This window comes from Scyliorhinus torazame, chromosome 5 (genome assembly GCF_047496885.1).
Source record: "Scyliorhinus torazame isolate Kashiwa2021f chromosome 5, sScyTor2.1, whole genome shotgun sequence".
In the NCBI taxonomy this organism is placed as follows: domain Eukaryota; kingdom Metazoa; phylum Chordata; class Chondrichthyes; order Carcharhiniformes; family Scyliorhinidae; genus Scyliorhinus; species Scyliorhinus torazame.
Window position 1 is genome coordinate 153,668,956 of NC_092711.1, and position 18,379 is coordinate 153,687,334.

General features: G+C 44.5%; 1 protein-coding gene across 3 annotated transcripts; it reads left to right on the forward strand.

The window, feature by feature from the left end:
• Positions 1 to 65: 65 nt before the first annotated feature.
• On the forward strand, positions 66 to 9,843 carry LOC140420122 (uncharacterized). Of its 3 annotated transcripts, none has more exons than XM_072504139.1 (3): positions 66 to 331; positions 2,176 to 3,539; positions 9,582 to 9,843. In XM_072504139.1, the coding sequence occupies exons 2-3, from the start codon at positions 2,533 to 2,535 to the stop codon at positions 9,601 to 9,603; spliced, it is 1,029 nt and encodes a 342-aa protein (XP_072360240.1). In that variant the 5' UTR covers positions 66 to 331; positions 2,176 to 2,532; the 3' UTR covers positions 9,604 to 9,843. The 3 variants fall into 3 exon arrangements, 2 of the variants coding, with proteins under 2 accessions (XP_072360240.1, XP_072360242.1); XM_072504141.1 differs by lacking the exon at positions 66 to 331 and adding an exon at positions 396 to 600; XR_011946193.1 differs by lacking the exon at positions 2,176 to 3,539.
• Positions 9,844 to 18,379: the final 8,536 nt, after the last annotated feature.

The following is an 18,379-nucleotide window of genomic DNA, read 5'->3' on the forward strand; positions in this document are numbered from 1 at the left end:
CATTGGTCAATACGTCAGCTGGAAGGTCAAGGGGTGGGCTCTGTACTGCACATGCGCAGCTTCCCTTCTCCCTTGGACATGAGCAGTCCCGGACCGGGGAGATGACCAAGTGGCTTCTCGCTCTGGCCGAAGCCGTCAGCCGGTTGCCTGGAAACCTTGTCTCGAGGATGTGTCGGGGGAGGGGGAACAATTAGGGGCGCCGAGCCTGCGCACTGGAACCAGGAGATGTCACCTCTGAGAAGCTGATTTCTATTGGCTGATTCAGGCAGGGCTCCATTGTGGCGACACAAAACGGAAGTTGGACTAAAACTTCCTCCTGTCTCCAACATCTGTGAGTAAAACACGTTCTTTACTCCCCCTTTCCATTTCTTTTCTCATTCTCACCTTTAATTGGTGACTTGCAGCAACTGAAGGGAAAGGAAGTGAATCCAGGGAGGGTGCAGACTCTGGAAAGGTTGGCCCAGGTCTCTCTCTCTCAAAACATCCTTTGTTCCCTCAGCTTGACACATTTATTTGTCTGGCTAAAAGGATGGTCTCTTTCCCAATGTTCACAATTTAAGGCCTGGTTTTCCCAAGACATGGCTGACATTTAAGGGAACAGTAAGTTAATATAGGACAGAGATATGTCTTTTGTCCTTACATGATACAGATTAGATATATTTGCAGTTCTGTAATAAATTACATTTAATATTATTTTTAGTTTTGTAACGTAGTACCTTAGCTAGATTTATTGTCACATGATCCGAGGTATTGTGAAAAGTATTGTTCTCCGTACTGCAGACAGCTCATTCCATACATGAAAAACATAGATCATACGATAAATACATAATGTAAATACATAGACATTGTCTGAAGCATATAAATTGTAGTGCTGCACAGTGGAGAAGATTCGTGGAGAGATCAGTTCCGTTCATAAGAGGGTCATTCAGGTGTCTGGTAACAATGGGGAAGAAGCTGTTTTTGAATCTATAAGTGCGTGTTTTCAGACTTTTGTATCTTTTGCCCAATGGAAGAGGTTGGAAGAGAGAATGACCAGAGTGGGAAGGTTCTTTGATTATGCTGCCCACTTTCGCAAGGCTGCGGGAGTTGTAGACAGAGTCAATGGATGGGAGGTGTGTTCGCATGATGGACTGGGCCGTGTTCATGACTCTGTAGTTTCTTACGGTCTTCGGCGAGCAGTTACCATATCAGGCTGTGATGCAGCCAGATTGGATGCTTTCTGTGGTGCATCTGTAAAAATTGGTATGGGTCAGTGCGGACATGACAAATTTCCTTAGTTTGCTGAGGATGTATAGGCGCTGTTGTGCTTTCTTGGTGGCAACGTCATTGTGTGTCGACCAGGGCAGGTTGTTGGTCATGTGTACACCTCGGAAATTGAAGCTGTAAATCATTTCCACCTCCGCACCATTAATGCAGACAGGGGTGTGTACGACCCTTTGTTTCCTGAAGTCAATGACCAGCTCCTTAGTTTTGCTGACAGTGAGGGAGAGATCATTACACCATGCAACATGGTTCTCTATCTCTCTCCTTTACTCTGACTCATCGGTGTTTGATATCCGATCCACGACGGTTGTGTCATCAACAAACTTGTAGATTGAGTTGGAGCTGGATTTTGTGACGTGTGTATAACGAGTATAGTAGGAGGGTTAAGTACGCAGCCTTGCGGGGCCCCAGTATTGAGGACTATCATGGAGGAGGTGTTGTTGTTTATCCTTACTGATTGTGTCTATGGGTTAGGAAGTCAAGGTTCCAGTTACAGAGGGAGGAGCAAGTCCGAGGTTTTGGAGTTTTGAAATGAGCTTGGCTGAGATTATGGTGTTTAAGCAGAACTGTAGTCAATCAATAGGAGTCTGACGTAGGAGTCCTTGTCGAGATGCTCCAGGGATGAGTGTAAGGCCAGGGAGATCTTGTATGCTGTGGGTCAGTTGTGGCATTGTGCGAATTTCAGTGGATCAACATACGCTGGGAGTATGGATGTGCAGGTTAAGTGGATTGGCCATGCTAGATTGCCTTTAGTGTCCAAAAGGTTTGGTGAGGTTACGAGGGTGGGGTGGAGGTGTGGGCTTAAGTGGGGTGCTCTTTTCAAGGGCCATTGCAGACTCGATGGGCCGAATGGCCTCCTTCCGCACTGTAAATGCTATGATTCTGTACTGACAGTGATAATTCCTTTTCCAGGATAATACAAGAGGAGGAATTACAGGCGGAAATCTCAAAAATCACGTTTGAGAACTGTCAGATTCACTCGATTCGTTGGGGCCTGAATATTATCGGCCTTTGAATCTAGAAGGAGAAATGTTTGTCCGATCTATTAGCTTCAAAAGATTTTAAACATCAGCGTGACTGGAAAAGCACCGAGACTCACACACCCGATGAGTGTTCCAGAGCACTGAATGTGGAAAGAGCTTTAACCAGTTACACAGTCTGAAAAAAACATTGCACCATTCAAGCAGGGAGAGACCGTACATGTGTTCTGTGTGTGAATAAGACTTTAACTGATTGTCTGACCTGGACAGACACGAGGAGACCCAAAGCATGGAGAAACCGTGGAAATGTGGGGACTGCGGGAAGGGATACAGAGCCCATTCTCTGTTGGAGATTCATCGACGCATTCACACTGGGGAGAGTCCGTTCACCTGCTCTGTGTGTGGGAAGGGATTCAGTCGTGCATGCACCCTGCAGAGACACCAGCAAGTTCACAGTGGGGAGAAGCCGTTCACCTGCTCTCAGTGTGGGAAGGGATTCAGACATTCATCCACCTTGCAGAAACATCAGCGAGTTCACACTGGGGAGAAGCCATTCACCTGCTTTCAGTGTGGGAAGAGATTCATTCAGTCATACACTCTACGAACACATGAGCGAATTCACACTGGCGAGAGGCCATTCAACTGCTCTCAGTGTGGGAAGGGATTCTCTCAGTTATCGCACCTGCAGTCACACCAGCGAGTTCACACTGGAGAGAGGCATTTAACCTGCCGTCAGTGTGGGAAGGGATTCACTCAGTTATCCCACCTGGAGTTACACCAGAAAACTTGCCCTCGGGAGAAACCATTCATCTGCTCGCCGTGTGGGAAGGCATTCACTCAGTTATCCCACCTGCAGAGTCACCAGCGAGTTCACACTGGGGAGAGGCCGTTCACCTGCTCTCAGTGTGGGAAGGGATTCAGTGATTCATCTAACCTGCGGAAACATCAGCGAGTCCACACTGGAGAGAGACCATTCTCCTGCTCTCAGTGTGGGAAGGGATTCAGTGAATCATCTAACCTGCGGAAACATCAGCAAATTCACACTGGGGAGAGGCCATTCACCTGCTCTCAGTGTGAGAAGGGGTTCACTCTGTTATCCAAACTGAAGTCACACCAGCGAGTTCACACTGGGGAGAAGCCATTCACCTGCTCTCAGTGTAGGAAGGGATTTAGACAGTCATCCAACCTGCAGAGACATCAGCGAGTTCACACTGGGGAGAGGCCATTCACCTGCTCTCTGTGTGGGACAGGATTTTATGATTCATGGCGCCTGCTGAGACACCAACAATTTCACAAGTGATTATAGGGGTTGAATTCTGCTGTTATTGTTTCTGTTCTCAAATCCATTCAGGATTATATTTCATTGAATCTGTCAGTTGGTCAATGGGGTGGATCGGACGGTTTCTTTTTGCTGGACTGCTGGTCTCACGACTTTGCCTCCAGTGGGCTGATGCTCTTTCAGCCTTGTTGCGAATACGTGGTTTCCAATTTCACAAGGATCAAAGCATGAAAGGGTGTTTGGAAGTTAGAAGATGTTTCCTTCCCATTTCTGTTTGGAGCACCCCAATGCATGCCACGTTGCCATGAAGATGAGCTCTGGTGGTTACATGGTTTAAAAACTTTATCTGAGTGTTTCTGAGAGAAGAAAACTGTTGAGGTATGAGGAGCAAGTTGTCTGCATGGATTGGGAAATTAGAATAAAAGGTATGATGATAGACAGGCAATCACGAGCTGTTAAGGAATTGTTACGTATTTATATAAAATATTCTTTTGAGAAACAAAAATCGAACTGGAAAGGTGATGCAACTGTGGCTACAAGAAAAGTTAAAGATTCTATTAGATCAAAGGATGAACCTCATAAAGTGGCCAAATATTAGTAAGCCTGAGGATTGGGAACATGTTTTAGAATTCAGCAAAGGAGGACCAAGAAACTGATAAAGAACGAGAAAACAGAATATGAGAGCAAATGGGCAAGACAACATAAAAACCGACTGGAAAAGCTCCGATAGGAATGTGAAAAGGAAAAGATTAGCAAAGATCAATGTGGGTCCATTCCAGGCAGAGACAGGAGAGTTTATAATGGGGAATAAGGAAATGGCAGAGAAACTAAACAATGTGTGTCTGTCTTCATGGAGGAAGATACAGAAATTGTCCCACAAACACTAGGGAACCAAGGGACGAGTGACCACAGAAACTGACCGAGATTAGTAGTCCTGGATAAATTAATGTGGTTGAAAGTTAATAAACTGGGCTGGTTTAGCACAGTGGGCTAAACAGCTGACTTGAAATGCAATACCAGCAGCACAGGCTCTATTCCCGTACCGGCCTCCACGAATAGCCGCCGGAATGTGGCGACGAGGGGCTTTTCACTAACTTAATTGAAGCCTACTTGTGACAATAAGTGATTATTATTATATTCTCAAAAGCTGATGCTCTACATCCCAGAGTGTTGAAAGAGGTGGCTGTAGAGACAGTGGATATATTGATGATCGTCTTTCAAAATGCTCTAGATTCTGGAATGGTTCCTGCAAATTGGAAGGTGGTAAATGTAACCCCACTATTTAAGGAGGGAGAGAGAAAACGGGGAACCACAGAGCCATTAGCCTGACATCAGTAGGAGGGAAAATGCTACAATCTATTATAAAGGATGTGATAACATATGAATTAGGAGCAGGAGTAGGCCACTCGGCCCCTCGAGCCTGCTCCCATCATTCAATAAATTCCCGGCTGATCTGATTGACACCTCAACTCCACACAGGCCCCTTAGAAAATAAATCTGGGAGCTAGTTATGGGAAACAAAGAATTGGCAGAGGATCTAAACAGATATTATGCATCAGTCTTTACTGTGGAAGATATTGGAACATCCCACTAATACGAAAGAATGCAGGGCAGGAATTAAATCCCATCACTGGAGAAGCAGTCTGAGACAAACTAATGGGGCTAAAGGCAGATAAATCCCCTGGACCTGATGGCTGCATCCTGAGATCCTAAAAGAAATAACTACAGAGAAAGTGGACGCATTGATTGTAATGTTCCAAAAATCCTTGGATTCTGGAGAAGTTACTGGAGGTTTGGGAAACTGCCAATGTGACACCGCTAGTCAAAAAGGGAGTGAGGGAAAAAGTTGGAAACTATAGACCAATTACAATAACATTTATCACTGTAAAAATGTTGAAATCAATTAGTAAGGAAGTAATACCAACACTTTTGGAAAATCATAATAAAATCAAGCAGAGTCAGCATGGCTTCATGCAAGAAAATTGTGTCTGATTAATTTAGCAGAATTCTTCGAGGACGTCGCAACTAAAGTGGAGAGAGGGGAACCAGTAGGTGTGTTGTATTTGAATTTCTAGACGGTGTTCAACAAGGTACCTCATCAGGCCGAATTTGCAGACGATACAAAAATAGGTGGAAAGGCAAGTTGCGAGAGGGATACAGTTTGCAACGGGACATTGAGGGGTTACATAAGTGGGCAAAAAGTTAAAAATAATCGTTTATTGTCACAAGTAGGCTTCAATGAAGTTACTGTGAAAAGCCCCTAGTCGCCACATTCCGGCGCCTGTTCGGGGAGGCCGGTATGGGAATTGAACCCGCGCTGCTGCCTTGTTCTGCAATACAAGCCAGCTATTTAGCCCAGTGAGCTAAAACAGCTGGAGTATAATGTGGGAAAATGTGAAGTTCATTTTGGAAGGGAGAACAAAAGAACAGTATTATTTAAATGGTGAAAAACTGCAGAAAGCTGCAACACAAAGGGACTTGGGGGAACTTGTGCACGAAACACAAAAAGCTAGCAGACAGGTGCAGCAGGTAATCAGGAAGGCTAATGGAATGTTGGCCCTGATTCCAAGGGGGATGGAGTATAAGAGTCGGGAAGTCTTGCTGCAGCTGTACAAGGTGCTGGTGAGATCACATCTGGAGAACAGAGAGCAGTTTTGGTCCCTTTATTTAATAAAAGATGTTATTTCATTGGTGGTGGCTCAGAGAAGGTTCATCCCAGATGATCCCAGGTATGGAGGGATTGTCTTAGGAGCAAAGGTTGAACAGGTTGAGACTCTACTCATTGGAATGTAGAAGAATGAGAGGTGATCTCATTGAAACATACAGGATTCTGAAGGGGCTTGACAGGGTAAATGCTGAGAGGATGTTTCCCTCGTGGGAGAATCTAGGACCAGAGGGCATAGTCTCAGAATAAAGAGATGTCAATTTAAGATTAAGATGAGGAGGAATTTTGTCTCTTGAGGATTGAGAGTCTTTGGAACTGTGAGAGCTGTGGGGACAGAGTCCTTGTTATATTTAATGCTGAGATAGATTCTTGATCAGTGAGGGAATCAACGATTATGGGGAAAGGGCCAGAAAGTGGACGCGAGAAATGTCAGATAGCTATGATCCAATTGAAAGTTGGAGCTGACTCGAAGGGCCAAATGGCCAACAGCTGTTCCTATTTCTTATTGTCTTATTTGGGTCTTATTCCTGCTGCCCCCCCCCCCCTCCAATAACCTTTCACCCCCTTGCTTGGCAAGAATCTATCCAGCTCTGCCTTTAAAATAGTCAAAGAATCTACTGCCACTGCCCTTTGAGGAAGAGTTCTAAAGTCTCACAAACCTCTCAGAGAAAAAAAGCTCTCCTTTGCCTTAAATGGGAAACAGTAAGAAGTCTGACAACACCAGGTTAAAGTCCAATAGGTTTGTTTCGAATCACTAGCTTTCGGAGCACTGCTCCTTCCTCAGTTGGGGAAAGTGCTTTCTTTTAAAGTGACTCTAATTTCTAGATTCTCCCACAAGAGAAAACATCCTTTCCACATCCACCCTGTCAAGGCCCCTCAGGATCTTATACGGTTCAATCAAGTCACCTAATCTCCATTGGACACAAGCCCAGCCTGTCCAATCATTCCTCATAAGACCAGCCTCCAATTCCAGGTATGAGTCCAGTAAACCTTCTCTGAACTGCTTCCAACACATTTACATCATTCCTTAAATGAGAGTGATACTGTACACAGTGCTCCAGATGTGGTCTCACCAATGTCCTGTATAACTGAAGGTTAACCTCCCTACTTTTGTATTCAATTCCCCTCACAATAAACAATAACATTCCTATTTACTTTCCTAATTACTTGCTGTACGTGTATACTCGCCTTTTGTGATTCATGCTCTTGGACACCCAGGTCCCTCTGAATCTCAGAGCTCTGCAATCCCTCACCATTCAGATAAAAAGCTTTTTTATTCTTCCTGCCAAAGTTGACAATTTTCACATTTTTCCACTTTATTCTCAATTTGCCAGATTTTGTCCCACTCATTTAACATATACCTTTTTAACCTCCTTATGTCCTCTTCACAACTTACTTTCCTACCTATCTTTGTATCATTGGAACATAGGAGCAGGAGTTGGCCATTCAGCCCGTCGAGCCTGCTCCACCATTCAGTACGATCATGGCTGATCATCCACTTCAATGCCTTTTCCCCCACACTATCCCCATATCCCTTTGTGTTACTGGGATTTAGAAATCTGTCAGTCTCTGCTTTAAACACACTCAATGACTGATCTCCCACAGCCCTCTGGGGTAGAGAATTCCAAAGATTCACAACTTGTAGATTTCTATTGATCAAATGGTTGCCCTGTTCTATTCCCGTATCCCTGTCAGTTTATTTCCCTCAAAAGCCCATCCAATTTCCTTTTGGAAACATTCCATCGTCTCTGCTTCTACCCCCTCGTAGGAAGTGGGGTTCAGGTATTTCTCAAATATTGCCAAACTCTTGTTCAAGACTAACATTTTCTTCAAATGTGAAAGAGAATCAGAGAGTACAGAAGGAGGCATTCAGCCCACCATTCCCATACTATCCCTTTAAATGAACAATCAATTTGGTCCCATCACCTGGCAAGTTTCTTTTCCCACAGAATCTGTCCAGTTCCCTTTTGAAAGTTACAGTTGAATTTACTTCCTGCACCTTTGTCAGGCAGTGAATCCCAAATCACAACAACTCGTTCTGTTTTAAATACTTTCACGATACGCTGTGTTTGGATTTTCACAGGGGATTTGCAATGGAAAGAAAGGCATGATTGTTGCACAAAATCAAGACTCAGTCTTTATTGATGATCTTTGTGAATGGACCGAGTGTGATATATCCAAGGTTGGGGACTAGTTCTAAAAATAAATTACATTTATTTGAGTGGCACAGTGGTTGGCCCTGTTGCCTCACAGCACCAGGGGCCCATGTTCGATTCTGGCCATGGTCACTGTCTGTGTGGAGTTTGGACGTCCTCCTGTGTCTGTGTGGGTTTCCTCCAAGTGCTCTGGTTTCCTCCCACAGTCCAAAGATGTATGGGTTTGGTGGATTAGCCCTGATAAATTGCCCCTCAGTGACCAGGGATGTGCAGGTTAGGTTATGGGGTTATGGATGAGTGGATATGGGTAGAGTGCTCTTTGGAAGAGTCGGTGCCAACTCGATTTGCTAAATGGCCTCCTTCTGCACTCAAGGGATTCTGTATCTATTTCTATAGCACCTTTCGTGACCACACAATCACCTAAAGCTTTTTACAGCCTTTGAAGTATTTTTGAAGTATAGTCACTGTTGCAATGTCAGAAGTTCTGGGTATGTCTCATTAATAATATTTAGTTTTAAAAATCAGTCACTCGTCCATCTTGACTGTTATAAGTAACAAGGTTAAGGAAGCCATGTTCAACTCTGAATCCTGACTGGAGCTTTATTTTAAAAATTCATTCTGGATAAACGAAACTGTTTCTAGAAACTGATGAATAAGGCAAAATTGTTTAAAGTAACAAATTGTTCCAGAATTTTGTAAAGCTACAGAAGATCATATCCTGCCAAAGTCTGGCTCAAGTCTAAGACTCATTATTCAATCCAATCAAAGTTAGTAAGAAAGAAAGTGATTGTCTTCCATAAAACAGTCTTTTTCAACCAGTGGATATTGTATTAACCAAATGTATTAATTAAAGATTACTGTATTATTTAGCTACCAGTCAGTAACAGATGGCTGAATAAGTAATGAGCCTTAAGTGAGTAACAATTAAATAATCAATCAGCAAGTTACAGTAAGAGTCTGAGTTTTATTTGCTGTATAAATTTAAAAGCTTAATTGTTGTGTATGTAAAGAATGTGCAATGAGGATAACTGTACTGGCAAGCGAGACCTTCAAGCTCTGATTAGCCTCAACATTTGAAACTGTATTAATAAGGGATTGTATAGAATCAGATAAAGGGATAGTTTGAATAAGTTCTTTTGTATTCCTGTCTGAGATAATGAGAGAAGGTGGAGTCAGTAATTGGGGATCCAATTAAATTAATCCAGTGACCAAATTGACCAAAATTCATGTTACAACAGGCCCAACTCTGACGTGAGGTAATGGTCATTTTGGGGATAAAAGTAGAGGTTCTGAAGGTCTTCCTCGCTGGCCAAGTACTGAAGACTCCCGAGGCCGAGTTCCAAGGAAATTACTGTCAAAGAAGGAGCCAGACTCCCGAGGCTGAATTGCACAAGAATTACTGTCAAAGAAGGAGCCAGAAAGGGTTACGCTTCTACAGACTAATCACCCATATGAAGTTATAAAAATCAAAGTTTCTTTGAATAAACTTTTTAAATTTAATATCAAGAGAATTCTGTCTATGCTTTAATTGCCTTGTCTGAACCAAAGTGAATTTATTAAATGGTAAGTTGGGTGTGGCTGAAATCAATAAAGTTCCAGATAACAAGATCAGAAAACATAAATTTAAAAATGCATTTCTATAGAGCCTTTCACAGCCACAGAACGTCGCAAAGTGCTTTACAGCCAATGAAGTACTTTTGAAGTGTAGTCACTGTTGTAACGTAGGAAACACAGCAGCCAATTTACACAGAGCAAGATCCCACACACAGCAATGTGATAATGAGCAGTTGATGTGTTTTTAGTTATGTTGATTGAGGGATAAATATTGACCCGGACATCGGGGATAACTCCCCTGCTCTTCTTCAAAATAGTGGCTGTGGGAACTTTTACATCCACCTGAGAGGGGCAGACAGGGCCTCAGTCTAGCACCTTATTTGAAAGAAGGCTGTTCTGATAGTGCAACAGTCCCTCAATGCCGGGAATAGGAATGTTGGAATAGAATTTTGTCCTCGGGTCCCTGGACTGGGATTTGAACCACAACCTTTTGACTCATAGGTGAGAGAGCTGCCCATGAGACAAGGTTTACACTATACAATACAAAGTTAGAAAGGGAAAGTTACCCTTTAAAAGCCCCACCTTTGCCTCCAGTGCCTAAATCTAATAAAATCCCCAGTATAAATAACATGGATTTGACGGACAGATTTTAAAATGTTAGTTTAGAGCCAAAGGTTTTGACTTCCCATCCGAGCCTCGGGCACCTTTCTGTCTCTATTGCTCGTGTCAATGACAGCCAGGCGACGGAGCTGAGGCTGAATTTAGCTGAGAATAACGGGGCCTGCGCACCAGATGGGCGTCGCACTAACAGAGAGACAGGAAGGTGCTGGAGGGCTGACTGGGAAATGGGCCTCCAACCAATTGTTGTATCAGTCACTCAGAACAACTCACTGTGTCAATAAATAAAATAAAATAAAATCTCCCCCTTTGACTCCTTTGCCAATTACCTGAGAGAAATTCTCTTTCTGTTAAAGAGCCTGTCAACTCCTCTCACCCACTTTCCCTGAACAACATCAATCTAATAATGAAAAGTCCAGAAAAATCAAATGTTTTTACTGATAAAAGTTTATGAATGAAGCAGAACACGGGAAATCAAAGTCCAGAAAATTACTTGAGGATCATAGACAACCCGAGTAAAAGGATATTCACAATATTCTGGACACAAATGGTTTCTCTTTAATTCACCTGTAGCCTGTTCCCTGCCCTCTTTGTGGAAAACTCCGCTCAGTCCACAAGCATGACCCTGACCTTCCGCTTGCTGCTATTAGAATTCACCACCTTGCTCTCAGGCTCACATTTCTGACCTCGGCCTGCTGCAATGTTCCGGAGAAGCCCAACACAAGCTGGACCAACAGCCCCTCATCTTCCCATGAGGCACTTTACAGCCTTCTGGACTCAACATTGAGTTCAGCAACTTCAGACCCTGAACTCTCTCCTCCATTTTGATTTGTTTTTTTTGCCGAGTGCCAGTCTGCATCTTGTTTACATGGTTTTTGCTTCCAGACAGAGTTGTCCTTTATTCTGCCATTAACACTTACTCTGGACCAATGCTTTAATTCTTTACTACATCCATTACCTCTCCCTTTCCCTTTTGTTCCAGGATATTTTTGACATTTAATCTTACCCACCCTCCAACCAATCCCTGACTTTACCTTTTGTTCTACCTGACCCTCTGAAAGAAACTAGCTATTTATTTTAGTTAAAAGAGGGTTAATTAATAAATCGAATTAATAATTGACTTAAAAAGCTCAATCAGAAACTATGGAAAATGGATTCCATCATGACTGTGCAAAATGGATATTGCTTGCCTTTGCAAAATGGATATTGCTTGCTTCTGCAAAATGAATATCTGTTGGCAAGGAACAGCTGGCAACAAGCTGAGCAAGTGCAACATTTCTATTGAAGGTTAGAGTTCATATAAGCCTTCCATTGGCCGAAAGAAGGAATCATAAAAGACAAAGCGCAGACCAGTGCAATGATCAGAACAGATTTTGCATACCAACACAAACTAAAGAATTTGAAGATGCAACAAGACTGATAATGTTGCATATTGAAGATTGACAACCCAATCATCGAACCAAATGTATTGAAGACCCATCCAAACTAATCAGCATATTGCAGGGGCAGGAATAGATTGACTTAGACTGAGAACAAATTCCTTAAAGGTAATAGTTTTAGGGTATTCTATTCTAGAATCATCCAATATCTTTTGCCTAAGAAGTGATCTATTATCTTTGTTTCATATTTTCCATCTTTATTTCTAACCTATGTGGCTGTTTGCTTTGAGCAAAGAAACCATTACATTGTATTTTGAATTCAAGTCGTTCTGTAAGTTACTAAGGATAATCTGATTCTCAAAACAGTCTTTTGCAGGCAAGGGCTGAACTGAGAACCCTGTAAATTCTGGAATAAGAATTTCTGTTATAATCAATCAATAGATACCAAATAAAATTACATGGCACCCGAAACGGTCGGCGTTACTTAATATATGCAACAACAGGAAAGTGTAGATCTTACACCCTCCCCCCTTTCTCACCAGCTTCAAACCCATCACATTTCTCCCTCTCTTTAGTTCTGAAGTAGAGTTTCATTGGACGTGAAACGTTAACTCTGTTTCTCTCCACAGATGCTGCCAGACCTGCTGTGTTTTTCCAGTTCTTCATGTATTTATTTTAGATCCACCTATAATGGGGGGAAAATGCTATTTACTATCCATGATAAAATACATGTCCTGCATCAGCTTTTGTGGATCATTTCAGAGGAAATGTGCTCTCCCAGGCTCAAAGAGCATCAGCCCACTGGAAGCAAAGTCGTGAGACCGACCAGTCCAGCAGAAAGAAAGCCTCCGACGCTCCCACTTCACCAAGTGTCAGAATGAACATGGCTCAGTCCTGGATGTGATTAACAGCAGCAAAAACAGCAGAATCCAACCTTTGTAATGACTTGTGAATGCGTTGATGTGTCTGCAGATGCGGTAACTGAGTGAATCCCTTTCCACACTCAGAGCAGGTGAATGGGCTCTCCCCGGTGTGAACACACTGGTGTCTCAGCACGTGTGAGACCGAGTGAATCCTTTCCCACATTCAGAACAGGAGAACAGCCTCTCCCCAGTGTGAACTCGCCTGTGTTCCTGCAGGCTGCATGAATGAGTGAAAGCCTTCTCACACTCAGAACAGGTGAAAGGCCTCTCCCCAGTGTGTACTCGCTGGTGTGTCAGTAGAGTCGGTAAAGCACCAAATCCCTTACCACACACGGAGCAGGTGAACGGCCTATCCCCAGTGTGAACTCGCTTGTGTCGCAGCAGTTTAGATGAATCACTGAATCCCTTCCCACATTCAGAGCAAGTGAATGGCCTTTCCACAGTGTGAATTTGCTCATGTTTATACAGGTCTGATGAATTACTGAATCCCTTCCCACACTCAGGACAAGTGAATGGTCTCTACCCAGTGTGAATTTGCTCATGTTTATACAGGTCTGATGAATTACTGAATCCCTTCCCACACTCAGGGCAGGTGAATGGTCTCTCCCCAGTGTGAATTCGCTGATGTCTCAATAGGTTGGATGACTGAGTAAATCCCTGCCCACACTCAAGGCAAGTGAACGGCCTCTCCCCAGTGTGAATTCGCTGATGGGATTGCAAGGTGGATAAATGACTAAAACTGCTTCCACACTCAGGGCAGATGAATGGTCTCTGCCCAGTGTGACGGCGGCGATGAGCCTCCAGTTGTGACGGGTATTTGAATCTCTTGCCACAGTCCTCACATTTCCATGGTTGCTCCATGCAATATGTGACTCTCTCCAGGTCTGATGATCAGTTGAAACCTTGTCTTCACAGCGAACACGTGTATGGATTTTCCCCTCTCTGAACGGTGTGATGTTTCTTTGGGCTGTGTGGCTGGTTAAAGCTCATTCAATATCTGCACTGGGACACTCTCACTCAGGTGTGTGTGTCTCGGTGCTTTTCAGGTTGCAAAGTTGCTGAAAATCCTTTGAAGCCAACAGAGGAGACAAACTTTTCTTCTTCTAGATTCAAAGTCTGATAATATTCAGCCCCAAAGAATCGAGTGACTCTGTCAGATCGCGTCGTGACGTCTGAGATATCTGACTGGAATTCGTCCTCTTCTAATATTCTGTAAAAACTGTTTACAAAAGACATCACTGTCAGTGCAGGATAGAAATTCAGAACAGACAATTCTAGTTGCTATGGAACATTCTTTCATCTCTTGTTTCCCAAAAGCTGTAAATCTCCATCGCGCACATTCTCCCTCCATTCTCGTTCTGCTTTTCCCAGTAAACACTCAATAATACAGCACTAAAAATGTGTGTAATATATAGGACTTGATTACAGGAGGGGAGACTGATGGGGCTGTGAAGGAGATAGTTATTTCAACAGTGAGATGCGAGAGATCTGCAACTCGCTGCCTATGAGGGTGGAGGAAGCACAGACGATCATCATTTCAAAATAAAAGTGTGAGGAAATAAACTTGCAGAGTAACGGGGATATTGAGGGGGATAGGACTGATTTGCTTTCTCTACAGTCGGCATGGATTGGGCTGCTGAATGAAATCCAAGTGTCGTAATGTGTCAAGCTGAGGGAGCAAATGTCTTCAAGAGATGATATGGAGATGCCGGCGTTGGACTAGGGTGAGCACAGTAAGGCGTCTTACAACACCAGGTTAAAGTCCAACAGGTTTGTTTCGATGTCACTAGCTTTCGGAGCGCTGCTCCTTTCTCAGGTGAATGAAGAGGTATGTTCCAGAAACATATATATAGACAGATTCAAAGATGCCAGACAATGCTTGGAATACGAGCATTAGCAGGTGATTAAATCTTTACGGATACAGAGATGGGGTAACCCCAGGTTAAAGAGGTGTGAATTGTGTCAAGCCAGGACAGTTGGGAGGATTTTGCAGGCCAGATGGTGGGGGATGAATGTAATGCGACATGAATCCCAGGTCCCGGTTGAGGCCGCACTCATGTGTGCGGAACTTGGCTATAAGTTTCTGCTCGGCGATTCTGCGTTGTCGCGCGTCCTGAAGGCCGCCTTGGTGAACGCTAACCCGGAGATCAGAGGCTGAATGCCCTTGACTGCTGAAGTGTTCCCTGACTGGAAGGGAACATTCCTGCCTGGTGATTGTCGCGCGATGTCCGTTCATTCGTTGTTGCAGCGTCTGCACGGTCTCGCCAATGTACCACGCTTCGGGACACCCTTTCCGCAGCGTACGAGGTAGACAACGTTGGCCGAGTCGCACGAGTATGTACCGCGTACCTGGGTGGGTGGTGTTCTCACGTGTAATGGTTGTATCCATGTCGATGATCTGGCACATCTTGCAGAGTTTGCCATGGCAGGGTTGTGTGGTGTCATGGTCACTGTTCTGAAGGCTGGGTAGTTTGCTGCAAACAATGGTTTGTTTGAGGTTGTGCAGTTGTTTGAAGGCAAGTAGTGGGGGTGTGGGGATGACCTTGGCAAGATGTTCATCTTCATCAATGATGTGTTGAAGGCTGTGAACAAGATGTCGTAGTTTCTCCGCACCGGGGAAGTACTGGACGACGAAGGGTATTCTGTCGGTTGTGTCCCATGTTTGTCTTCAGAGGAGGTTGGTGCGTTTTTTTGCTGTGGCGCGTTGGAACTGTCGATCGATGAGTCGAGCACCATGTCCCGTTCGTACGAGGGCATCTTTCAACGTCTGTAGATGTCTGTTACGCTCCTCCTCGTCTGAGCAGATCCTGTGTCTACGGAGAGCTTGTCCATAGGGGATGGCTTCTTTAATGTGTTTAGGATGGAAGCTGGAGAAGTGGAGCATCGTGAAGTTATCCGTGGGTTTGCGGTAAAGCGAAGTGCTGAGGTGACCGTCCTTGATGGAGACGAGTGTGTCCAAGAATGCAACTGATTTTGGAGAGTAGTCCATGGTGAGTCTGATGGTTGGATTGAACTTATTAATGTCAGGCGGCCTTCAGGACGCGTGACAACGCAGAATCGCCGAGCAGAAACTTATAGCCAAGTTCTGCACACGGGAGTGCGGCCTCAACCGGGACCTAGGATTCATGTCGCATTACATTCATCCCCCACCATCTGGCCTGCGAAATCCTCCCAACTGTCCTGGCTTGACACAATTCACACCTCTTTAACCTGGGGTTACCCCATCTCTGGATCTGTAAAGATTTAATCACCTGCTAATGCTCGTATTCCAAGCATTGTCTGGCATCTTTGAATCTGTCTATATATGTTTCTGGAACATACCTCTTCATTCACCTGAGGAAGGAGCAGCGCTCCGAAAGCTAGTGACATCGAAACAAACCTGTTGGACTTTAACCTGGTGTGAGACTTCATACTGTTCTTACTTTAAGAGAGAGAGAGAGACCTGGGCCAACCTTTCCAGAGTCTGCACCCTCCCTGGATTCACTTCCTTTCCCTTCAGTTGCTGCGAGTCGCCAATTGAAGGTCAGAATGAGATAAGAAATGGAAAGAGGGAGACAAGTAAGTGTTTTACTCACAGATATTGGAGACAGGAGGCCGTTTCAGTCTGTGTGAAGCTCAATCTTCATTCTCACAAAATCCGCCCTCTGATTAGCTGGAGGGTCAGAGTCCTTCCGGTCCTCCAAATTTTTCTATTGGTCGATATCGTAGCAGGAAGTTCAGGGGGGTGGGCTCCACTCAGCACATGCGCAGCTTCCCCTCCCTCTTGAACATGCGTAGTCCTGGGCCGGCGCGGTGGATAGAGCGGTTTCACCAGCGCTGGGGATTGTGGGAGATGCGGCCGCAATTACTTACCCAAAGTCGGGTTTCCAAACTCCTGGGTGTAAAGTAGGGGTGGGAGGGCAGTGACCCCACAGTGATACAAAGTACACGTGGATAGTCACTGGATTTGATTGCGAGCCCCCCTTAGCAAAACTCCAGGTGTAAAGATTTAGACACATGGGTGACATATTGGGGAGGACAATAAGTGAGCGTGAAACTGAACCCGAGAGTCAGCGCCTTCAGGGGAGGAGAATTGGGGATAAAGAACAAAAGAACAAAGAACAAAGAAATATACAGCACAGGAACAGGCCCTTCGGCCCTCCAAGCCCGTGCCGACCATGCTGCCCGACTAAACTACAATCTTCTACACTTCCTGGGTCCGTATCCCTCTATTCCCATCCTATTCATGTATTTGTCAAGATGCCCCTTAAATGTCACTACCGTCCCTGCTTCCACCACCTCCTCCGGTAGCGAGTTCCAGGCACCCACTACCCTCTGCATAAAAAAACTTGCCTCGTACATCTACTCTAAACCTTGCCCCTCTCACCTTAAACCTATGCCCCCTAGTAATTGACACCTCTATCCCGGGGAAAAACCTCTGACTATCCACTCTGTCTATGCCTCTCATAATTTTGTAGACCTCTATCAGGTCGCCCCTCAACCTCCTTCGTTCCAGTGAGAACAAACCGAGTTTATTCAACCGCTCCTCAGAGCTAATGCCCTCCATACCAGGCAACATTCTGGTAAATCTCTTCTGCACCCTCTCGAAAGCCACCACATCCTTCTGGTAGTGTGGCGACCAGAATTGAACACTATACTCCAAGTGTGGCCTAACTAAGGTTCTATACAGCTGCAACATGACTTGCCAATTCTTATACTCAATGCCCCTCCCAATGAAGGCAAGCATGCCGTATGCCTTCTTGACTACCTTCTCCACCTGTGTTGCCCCTTTCAGTGACCTGTGGACCTGTACTCCTAGATCTCTTTGACTTTCAATACTCTTGAGGGTTCTACCATTCACTGTATATTCCCGACCTGCATTAGACCTTCCAAAATGCATTACCTCACATTTGTCCGGATTAAACTCCATCTGCCATCTCTCCGCCCAAGTCTCCAAACAATCTAAATCCTGCTGTATCCTCTGACAGTCCTCATCGCTATTCGCAATTCCACCAACCTTTGTATCGTCTGCAAACTTACTAATCAGACCAGTTACATTTTCCTCCAAATCATTTATATATACTACAAACAGCAAAAGTCCCAGCACTGATCCCTGTGGAACACCACTGGTCACAGCCCTCCAATTAGAAAAGCATCCTTCCATTGCTACTCTCTGCCTTCTATGACCTAGCCAGTTCTGTATCCACCTTGCCAGCTCACCCCTGATACCGTGTGACTTCACCTTTTGTACTAGTCTACCATGAGGGACCTTGTCAAAGGCCTTACTGAAGTCCATATAGACAACATCCACTGCCCTACCTGCATCAATCATCTTAGTGACCTCCTCGAAAAACTCTATCAAGTTAATGAGACACCACCTGCCCTTCACAAAACCATGCTGCCTCTCACTAATACGTCCATTTGCTTCCAAATGGGAGTAGATCCTGTCTCGACGAATTCTCTCCAGTAATTTCCCTACCACTGAAGTAAGGCTCACCGGCCTGTAGTTCCCTGGATTATCCTTGCAACCCTTCTTTTTTTTTTTTTAAAATATATTTTATTCAAGATTTTTTGGCCAAACAT